Below are 10,621 nucleotides of genomic sequence, written 5' to 3'. Positions count from 1 at the left end.
AACACATGGAGGAAGGCACATGTCCTGTCTCTGGGTTTTTAGACATCTTGGGATGTTCTAACAGCTCAGACATAACTTTCACAGCTCAAAAGGACACTAACAATCAGGGGTGTCTCCCTTTCCTCTTCTTCAGCCCTCACCCTGTCTGGGTTTCACCCAAGTGTGTGGCTGAAAAATCACTCTGGGCCCCTTGTGAGTATTCAACAAACAGATTTTCTGCATGGCCTAGTAAGGCATAGGAGTCAAAAGGACTGGGTTCATTCATTCATTCAATCATATCTATTAAGCAGTTATTGCGTGCAAAGCACTGTACTAAGTGCTTGGGAAAATGCAATATAATAACAAACAGTGGCATTCCCTGCCCACAACCAGCTAACAGTCTAGAGGAGGGGGAGATAGTACAAATAAATAATATTGCAGACATTTACTTAAGTGCTGCGAGGCTGCGGTGGAGGGGGGGAGCAAAGTGAGCAAGTAGGGGAGATGCAGAAGGGAGTGGGAGATGAGAGTGGGCTCTTATCCCAGCTCTGCCTCTTGTATGCTGTGTGACCCTGGGCAAGTCCCTTAACTTGTCTATGACACAGTTCCCTCATCTGCAAAGTGGAGATTCAATGCCTGTTTTCCCTCTTAGACTGTGAGCCCTCATGGGACATGATTATCTTGTATCAACCCCAGTGCTTAGAACAGTGCTTGGAACATAGTAAGCTCTTAACAAATATTATTATTATGTTCCTACCAATCAGATCTCTCTCAGGGGGGCCAATTGAAGGAGGGAAGGGACAGATTGTAAACCAATGTTTGGTTTGGGTGAAATCTTAGTAGTTAAATAGTTAAATGTGAGCAAAACCCTTTCATTTTCTAGGGGGTCACTAAGTGGTTCATTCATTCGTTCAATCGTATTTATTGAGTGCTTTCTGTGTGCAGAGCACTGTGCTAAGCACTTGTGGTAAACTGGGGCAGTCCAAAGGATAGGTGGAATACTGGAAATGTGGTACTGGAATCTGGATGATGAATAAATGATCCGCTGCTGCACTTCAAGAAGTGTCAATTTCCCATCGAAGAACAGGGCCAGTAAAAGACATCGGTAGACCCTGGAGCTCAAAGCTGCTCCCTAGATATCATTTATCCTCTAATCCTTTAAAACAAAAGTTTTTTATATTCTTAAAATGGTACTGTATATTGATTTTCTTAATCAGCCAAGTGCTTTATAAGGTCAATGCATCCCTGGCTAATAGCTTCTGAAACATCCTTGTTCTGCCTTCCTGAAGGCTTAGACATCTGAGGCATTTTTAAAACGATGAAAGTCTCAATTATGACGATGCTAGGATACCCCTTTTAGCTGGCTGAGTTCACCTTCAAAACAATTCTCTAAATAGAAATTTGTGGTGTTTAGCAGTCACTTCTTGTTTCCCGATGAATAGTCTTATTTCTAGAAATACTGGTAGGAAAATGAATAATTCAATTGCTTAAAAACAAGGGAAATGGATATAATGGAAGACTGCAGATGTGATGTCTTTGTATGGTTCAAGTTTTCTCTCTCAATTTTCTGTTGCATAAAGTATAATCGGTCCAGGTAAAGAGGTGGTTTTCAGCAGGTAACACATCTTTCTTAGCCAGTAAGTTAGGGTATGTGGACTGTAGCTTTTATGTTGTGATGAAACTTTATTTTAATTGACAGCATGAGTGAATAGATGTCTGAGTCGAGGCAAGAGAGTCAGGAACATTCCTCCATTCCAGAACTTAGTGGAGAATGCTGCATCCTTTAGGCCATCAAAGTGGATGAGTTAACATCTAATGAATGGCTTATTCTCTGGGAATAATAATAATTATTATTATTATGGTTTTTGTTGAGTGCTTACTATGTGTCAAGCACCGTTCTAAGCGCTGGCATGGATACAAGCCATTCATGTAGGACTCAGTCCCTGACCCATGTGGGGCTCACACTCCTAACCCCCATTTTATAGATGAGGTAACTGAGTTCCAGAGTAGTTAAGTGACTCATCCAAGGCCACACAGCAGATTTGTGGTGGAGCTAGGATTAGAATCCAGGTCCTTCTGAGTCCCAGGCCTGTATTCACTCCACTAAGCCATGCTGTTCCTCAGCACTGGGAATAGTGGATAAACACTGAAGGAAGTTTTGAGTGACAAGTTCTCATTAAATCATGTTAAATACTAATATTAATCATAACAAAATCATAATGATTAAATCATAAATGCATCACATTATTAAATCTCCACTAACGGGAGGGACGTCTGATCCTCCTTAGCTGGTGGCAATAAGGAAATGACATTTTTATCTGCAGTTTTGTTCAATTCCACTCTTTGCTGGGCAATTCAGTCTTCCCAGGCTTCCATGAATAGCATGGCTTGTGGTAGGGAAGAAAGGAAGTCCCTCCCTAGACTTATCTTGCAGCAGTTTTGCTCCTGTCAGACCGTTAGACTGTAGCTGGTTTGAGAAATTCTTGGGAAAAGTGCCCGTGAAGTTGTTCAGCATTTATTAAGTGCCGAGCCCTGTTCAACCAATGGGATAGATGCAAGATAACCGGGTCGGACTCTTCCGTCCCGTATGAGGTTAAGTAGGAGAAAAAAAAACAGTTATCGAATGCCCCCATTTCACAAATGAAGTAACTGAGGCATAAAGAAGTTGAGTGATTTGCTCAAGATTATACAGCAGTCAGGTGGTAGAGCTGGGATTAGAACCCAGGTCCTCCGGGCCCCAGGCCCATGCTTTTTCCACTAGGGCATGCTGCCAAGGAGTGGCAGTTCTCGGCTTTTAAAGCTTATAAATGGAGCCAGTTGGCCCAGTCAGAAATAAGGTTTCTGAGTTTCACCCAGCCGGAGGTACCTTTTCCCTTCACCATACAGAGCCTCTTCCTCCTCCTCCGGGATCTGGTCTCTCTCTATCCCATTCTCCCTCCTCGCTTCTCCCCACCTCGGGTGTTCTGTTCACTCCCTGCATTAGAATTGTCTTACGGAAATGCAGTAAAGTCAAATCCTCAGAAGTCAGCGGTGTCCCTAGGGAAGCTGGGTAACACAGCTCCTCTTGCGAGTGTCTGTCAGATATGGCCCTGGACAACATTCCAGAGTTTCCATCACCACCCTAGCTGATGCCAATTAGGAAATCACATTTTCATCTTCACGGTTAAATGCTTTCTATAGTTTTGTTCAATTCTGCTCCTTGCTGTGCGATTCATTCTTCCCAGCCTTTCCTGAAAGCATGACTTCTTGTGGAGAAGAAAAGTAGTCCCTGGCTGTATTTGTCTGGTGCCAGTTGGGCTCCTGTCAGGTCCACTTTAGGCTGTGGCCAGTTGGAGAAATTCTAGGGAAAAGTGCCTGTGAATTTTCATTTATTATGTCTCGTGGGAGGCTTTGTGCAGACTGAATTTGTGATATCTAGGCCAGCTGCTCTTGATTCATTTGTTTGGCCTTTCCGGACTAATTGGACAGGAAAGCAAACCATTGCAGATAGCATAAGTTCTCGGTCCCCTTCTGTTCTCTATCTACACTCACTCCCTTGGTGAACTCATTCTCTCCCATGGCTTCAACTATCATCTCTACGCTGATGACACCCAAATCTACATATCTGTCCCTGCTCTCTCTCTCCCTCTCTTCAGGCTCGTGTCTCCTCCTGCCTTCAAGACATTTCCATCTGGATGTCTGCCCGCCATCTAAAACTCAATATGTCCAAGACTGAACTCCTTATCTTCTCTCCCAAACCCTGCCCTCTCCCTGACTTTCCCATCACTGTTGATGGCACTACCATCCTCCCTTCAAAGCCCTACTGAGAGCTCACCTTATCCAGGAGGCCTTCCCAGACTGAGCCCCCTCCTTCCTCTCCCCCTCCTCCCCATTCCCATCCCCCCTCCTTACCTCCTTCCCCTCCCACAGCACCTGCATATATGTTTGTACAGATTTATTACTCTATTTTACTTATACATATTTACTATTCTATTTATTTTATTTTGTTAATATGTTTTGTTGTCTGTCTCCCCCTTCTAGACTGTGAGCCTGTTGTTGGATAGTGGCCGTCTCTATATGATGCCAACTTGGACTTCCCAAGTGCTCTAGTACAGTGCTCTGCACACAGTAAGTGCTCAATAATTACGATTGAATGAATGAATAAGCCCAGCCGGAATGACAAAAGCTCTCGTATCCAGGGCTCACCTAACTAGGTAGCCCTAGCATGGACATCACATCCCTAGGTGCAGCATCCTTGTGCCCACAGGACCAATCCGCATGTTCCTGACCCTTGGGAATCACCCTGAGAAAGTGACAGGCATCTGGCTATCTGAAAAAGAGGTGGAATGTCATTCTGGCTCTTCTGAGTGAACCACAGGATATTGGGTAAGGGAAGGATGGTCCCCTCTCCTCTCACCTCCTGGGAGGAATGTGGGTCATTTCTCTGAGCTTTCTCCTGGGTTCAATCTCTCTACTTCCCAATTACTCAATGCCTCTCCTTGGTCACTTGAACCAGCTGGGGATATCCACTTCCTGCATGTCACTGGTTAAGGACAGGGGGAAGGGAACTGGAAGGGAAAATCCATAGCAGCAAACTTTAACTGTATTCACCACAAACCTTATTTTTGATTCAAAAAGCTGCCATTGCATGGGGCTTAAATAATTTTAAGATTTCAATGTGAGTGGAAGTTGGCCAGTGGTTCAAGGCTCAGGCTGCAAGCAACCAAACTTGTAGCAAAAACAGGGCAGCAGAGGCCACAGAATTAACTCTGAGAAATTCTTGTGTTCAAAACCCATTTTCTAGGGCCCTACTTGGATATTTCATCTCTGCACTGTAGGGAAGAGAAAAACACCACACCAACTTAGAGATGAGAGATTTAATTTCTTTTTATTTTTCAGAGTACCCTCTATCTCAAAGGATATTATGGTATATATCATTTGTACTCACAACTACAGACTGCTTCCCCGTAGATCTACAAGATTGACATTAAAGGGGCCTGGTCAGTATAACTGAGAGAGGCATAGGCTTGGCTCCCTGCATCTGAGCAGGTATCTAGGCCCCCAGCCCAGCGGCAGAGAGGGCAGATTTGTATGAAGACAATGGATCTAGCCCAGACTTCATTGCTCTTCCTTTCCAGGCAGAGAAACTCAAGCTCAAAGGTCCAGGGAATGATCCTGGAGGGAGGGTGGGGAGAAAGAGCAGGCCTGGGCCTTCCAACCCCTCTCATCTGCAAATTCCATTAATTCAGCCCCACACTGGGGAAAGAGCCCTTTATCCCTTTCCTCAGGGGAGCGAGTCTCTGGCTGAGCATCTAAAATAGGCCCTGGCACCAGGGTGGTACTTCAGGACAGTGGGGAAAGAAAGGATTAATCTCCAGTGGAAAATTGATATTTTCTTGCCAATACTTGTGGCTTTGCAACTGGCCTGGCCTGGAAGTAATGTGCTATGGGAGGGGAGCACAGATAAGGGCACAGCAGAAAAACATGGATCTGAGAAACAAAAAAAAACAGGGGCAACCGCTGCTGTGGGACCGGTGGCAGGAGGGCAGAGGCAGCAAATTCCAGCTTCTCCCCCTCTAGACCATAAGCTCACTGTGGGCAGTGAACGTGTACACTTTTACACTTAGTACAGTGCTTTGCGTACAGTAACTGCTCAATAAATACCATTGACTGATTCTCAGGCTTTCTGGGAGTAAATCAACCGGTGTATCAAGTGTGAGGGTAAACTTCAATTTCTTGACACGCATTGAATGCCACAAGTTCAGGCTTTGTGGCAGTTTGGTGGCATCTCTGGGTTTAGAAGCAGCAGGGAGGAGCCGGGGGTGTGGCTTTGGATGGGAATGTGTGTGGAAGAAGGTGGGACCCCAGGCAAAACATTGCATTTGGGCCGTCGGCACCGCTTTCCCAATCTGAGCACTAGCCATTGAAAATAATGAGGATAATCAGAGTCCGATAGTTCCGCCAAGTCCTCGGCCTAGGGAGACTAGTTTGTTTTTCTGCTGTAAATTCTTCTTAGGCAGTGAGCAGAAATGAAGGGACCAGACGGCTCAATTCTGGTCATAAATAATACACAGGACTCCCCTCCAGCTCCGAAAGACTGGAGACTCCTGGAGCCAGGGGTGGGGGGCAAGTCTTCAGTAATAGGCCCCAAACAGGGCAGAGGCCTTCTGAAGGATTTCTTTGTGATTTGCGTAAAGTGGAATTCTCTTGTCCACCACTTGCCATCTGATGGATACCTCTGGGTCACAGCCTTGGAGATGCTGGAAGGAAACAAGTCCCAAACTTTATTGAACTGATCTGGTTTCCTTGTCCCAATATGTCCTATTATGGAGAAATTAGGCACTAAACTTTCTCCTGCAAACTGATGATGGTATTTGTTAAGTGCTTACTATGTGCCAAACACTGTTCTAAGCGGTGGGGTAGATATATGGTAATCAGGTTGTCCCACATGGGGCTCACAGTCTTAATTCTCATTTTACAGATGAGGTTACAGGCACAGAGAAGGTAAGCAACTTGCCCAATGTCACACAGCAGACAAGTGGCGGAGCCAGGATGAGAACCCATGTCCTCTGACTCTCAAGCCCGTGCTCTTTCCACTAGGCCACACTGCTTCTATGACTGACAAATGGAATACTGACCATTAGCAGTTTGTGAGTATTATCTTGCTGAAGGATTAAACACATATTATCCTGTTCTATTTTTTCCCCTCTTCACATTCATCCAACTCCAGGCAGCTTCCCGCTTTCTCCTCCATTCAGCCCTTATGTTCTCCATTCTCTCTCTTTCTCTGCATTTTTCTACCCTCTGAGTATCACCTTCAATCCTCTCTTTTTGCTCCTTTGTGAGTGGTTAGAAATAAGGAATAAATGGAGGAAATATGGTTGTTCTGGAGCCAAAAGACCAACCTCAGTCCAGCCCACCTGGGGGGGACACCTTTAGCAGTCTGCCTCCTGTGGATCACCTACTGACTCTCTCTTGCCCATTCTTTAGGATGAAACCCCCAAGCCAAACCGTACTTCTCATGGCCCACGGTCACGTCCCTCACCGAATTCAGCCGTTTCAACTCCAGGTCATTCTGGTCTTCGAAGTGAACGTTGATGGCGACCGTCTCGATCCAAGCATTGTCTGTGTTCCTCGGATCGTCCACATAGCCTTTGTACACCTGGCCGAGGTAAGAGGAGGGAGGAAAGAGAGATGAAAGTGGAGACAAGTTCTAGGTAAATGAAAGAGAACATGCCACTAGAAAGAATAAGGACTAGGGTAGCCAACTTGTGTCCTCAGCATCCTTTCCTGTGGCCTCTTAGGGATAGGCAGGGGCAGAATTTGTTTATGGGGTTCACGCTCTATAGTCATGGAAAATGGCAGGACTAGCTTGAACAGAGGCCCTGTCTTTCTTGACAGTTGGGAAAAAGAAAAAAGATGCTCTTCCTGCTGGACTTAGTATATGTTTTCTCCCCAAAATCCTAGCTAGCAACCACACTTACTTTCCCAACTCCACAAGTTCTCTTGTTGCCCTTCCCAAATCCCTTCTGAACATACAGACCCAGCATGTTTTGTCCCACAGACTCAGAAAAGGCAGTGCCCCACTAGAGGGATGGAAAATTTGGATTTGTCAGTCAGTGAAAGGTTCAGCTGGCTGGGCTACCTCTGCACCTTGCTTCAGGAGGTTCTCAAAATACTGCCAGAATTCTTGGCTTAGGATCCGCTTTAGCTTCCGTGGTAACATCTCTCCAGGTTCTAGGGACCCCTGAACAGGATAAAAAAGTTAGGGGGATTTATTGTAGTAGTAAAAGTCAGATAAACTTAACAGAATTAGGGGAAAGAGTGTTTTAAGCAGCGAGACAGAGAGTTTCCATGCTAACAGCTAGTCAGAGTAGGACTGATATCACTTAACTTCCTCTATATATATGTATATCAGGAGGTTTAATATCACTGTGAGTTGTCTAGTACCCTCATATTGGCTGCAGATTTATAAACTAAGAAAACCAATACTAAGAGAGTAAGGGTGAGTCAGTATTGAAAATATTAATTTTTTTGTGGTATGAGTTACTATGTGCCAGGCCCTGTTCTAAGTGCTGAGTTGGCACAAAATAATCAGGTTGGACAAAGTCCATTTCCCACATGGGGCTCCCAGCCTCAAACCCCATTTTACAGATGAGGTAAATGAGGCACAGAGAAGTTAAGCAACTTGAACTAGAACCCAGCTCCTTCTGATTCCCAGGCCCATGCTTTATCTACTAAGACACTCTGCTTCTCCATTTCTTCCTTAGTTAAATGTCTCCACGTAATAGTACTAGCCCGGATTCCCTCAGTTCATGCCCCAGGGTGGAATAAGTTCATGGGGGGTGGTTCTCTCCCCCTGTTTGTTCCTCTTCTACACCCAACAGATAAGATTGGGGCTGGCCTGCTAGACAGCCTTTCTGGCCAGCCTGGAAAATCTCTGGCTGTTCTGGGATATCTTCAGAAAGTGGACTAAGGCTACATTTTAACACTCTTCTCCCCCAGAGTATGGATGATGCATCACTGTGAGCTGTGTTAAATCCCTTATATTTACAGAATTTCACTTCTCCTCCACATCTACTCGCTCTTTGATTTCATCGTCACTTAAAAACACCTATGTTGTGAAAATCCTATTTTCAGATAATTAAAAATGTTCCCAAGTCTAGTGGAGCAGTGGAACTGATTTCCGGAAGAGATTGTAGTGACCAAAACCATGGTAAAGTTTCAAAGTTTTAGCTAAGCACGTTATCAATCAATCAATCGTATTTATTGAGCACTTACTGTGTGCAGAGCACTGTACTAAGAGCTTGGGAAGTACAAGTTGGCAACATATAGAGACAGTCCCTACCCAACAGTGGGCTCACAGTCTAGAATTAATGCCAAGGCTGACTGTATTGCCGTAGCACAAGTTAAAACACAAACATTTCCCGTAATGCAAGAAGTCCCTTCACTAGCAAAAGCATTGTAGAGTTAGGTATCTGTCAGGGATTTTTATCCTTCACGTGAAGCTAAGTTCTCAATGAGCCCATTGAGAAAATTGGAGGGTTCGTGTCACTTGTTAAAGTTTCCTTGGCATCAGAAGTTTGACAGATCACATACCCCTGGCAAAGCCCAATGTTCTGACAGGGAATGTTTGACAACCAAGATTTCCAGCATTTTCTTTATGCTTTTTCTACAAATTGCTCCATCCAGATTCCTCCTCCAGCTGCAAAAACAGAAATGGGTGATTATTCGGGTGCCATTTCAAGCAGAAGTACAGCCACTGAATCTTCTTTAAAGCCCTTCTCTGCCTGACAAAGGTCTGTCCGTCTCCATTCCCTATCCTATCAGGCTTATCAAATTGGGAAAGCAGTCCCCCAGCCAAAATAATTGCCCACCCTGGTTTTAACTGTGGACAATAATTATTGTCCACAATAATGTCCACGTTATCATCTTTTGGAAATTCTCCTTCTCTTTTAAACAGAATCCAATAAAATATTTTAACTTTAATAAATTAAACTGTACCCAAAACAAAAGCCACAGGAAATGTTTTCCAAACATCCCTTATCTTTCACATGGGAAAAACAAGTTGTTAAACATTTGCTATTCTTGGCTGAAAAGAAAGGCATAGATATAAAGTTATATAGAGTATATACAGGAAGGAAAAATGGTTGTACAGATCATGCGGCAGAAAATCAGTAACAAATCCCCACTTCCCCATACGAGGCACTGAATTTGGGATTGTCAATCTTTTTCAAAGGTTCCTAGGGCCTGATTTTCACCTGAAGCAACTCCTCAGGAAACACCTCTTCCACTGGAGCCAAAAGTTCTTTGAGTGGAGGAACAGAGATCTGAAGCATGCAGAGGTGACAAAGAGAAAATTGCTTTTGCTTTGAGGTGAGAAACTAAGTCTCTCTCTTCTCTACTAGCTGCTGTGCTGATCCTGTTTTTTTTCCTGGGATTCTTGGAACTTCCTTTGTCTGCCACAATGCCTGAACATTGAGGGATCACCAGGGCACACACCAAGCCTTTCTAAAATCAATCAGTGTTATTTATGGAGTGCTTTGTTTAGGGCATTGCACTAAGCACTTGGGAGAGTAATAATTATGGTACTTATTAAGCATTTACTATGTGTCAAGCACTGTTCTAAGTACAAGTCAATCATGTTGGGCACAGTCCCTGTCCCACATGGGGCTCACATTCTTAATCCTCATTTTACAGATGAGGTAACTAAGGCCCAGAGAAGCAGCGTGGCTCAGTGGAAAGAGCCAGGGCTTTGGAGTCAGAGGTCATGGGTTCAAATCCCAACTCTGCCAATTGTCAGCTGCGTGACTTTGGGCAAGTCACTTAAATTCTATGGGCCTCGGTTACCTCATCTGTAAAATGGGGATTAAGACTGTGAGCCCCCCATGGGACAACCTGATCACCTTGTAACCTCCCCAGCACTTAGAACAGTGCTTTGCACATAATAAGTACTTAATAAATGCCATCATTATTATTATTACAATATAGCAGAGTTGCTAGACATATTCCCCTACCTATAAGGAGCTTACAGCCAAGAGGAAAACCTCAACTCTAGCCCCTAGTTTGCTCTGACAGAAAGGACACAAGATTAAACCGATTTAATACTTACATAAACAAGGTGATCTTGAACTTCATTGCCTAATGTTAAGGACACCCAATT

General features: G+C 44.4%; 1 protein-coding gene across 2 annotated transcripts in view; it reads right to left on the bottom strand.

Moving 5' to 3' along the window:
* Window positions 1-5,605: 5,605 nt before the first annotated feature.
* TRPM2 (transient receptor potential cation channel subfamily M member 2) overlaps window positions 5,606-10,621 on the bottom strand; it is a 54,784-nt gene continuing 49,768 nt past the window's right edge. For both annotated transcript variants that reach the window (XM_038749031.1, XM_038749032.1), the window contains 4 exons: window positions 9,058-9,163; window positions 7,604-7,705; window positions 7,004-7,120; window positions 5,606-6,218 (listed from right to left, as the gene is read on the bottom strand). In XM_038749031.1, the coding sequence (XP_038604959.1) occupies window positions 6,093-6,218; window positions 7,004-7,120; window positions 7,604-7,705; window positions 9,058-9,163 (451 nt within the window). In that variant the 3' untranslated portion in view covers window positions 5,606-6,092. The remainder of the gene's footprint in view (window positions 6,219-7,003; window positions 7,121-7,603; window positions 7,706-9,057; window positions 9,164-10,621) is intronic.

Source organism: Tachyglossus aculeatus, chromosome 7 (assembly GCF_015852505.1).
Source record: "Tachyglossus aculeatus isolate mTacAcu1 chromosome 7, mTacAcu1.pri, whole genome shotgun sequence".
In the NCBI taxonomy this organism is placed as follows: Eukaryota; Metazoa; Chordata; class Mammalia; order Monotremata; family Tachyglossidae; genus Tachyglossus; species Tachyglossus aculeatus.
The sequence above is the reverse complement of the archived record's forward strand: the minus strand, read 5'-3'. Positions and strand labels throughout refer to the sequence as shown.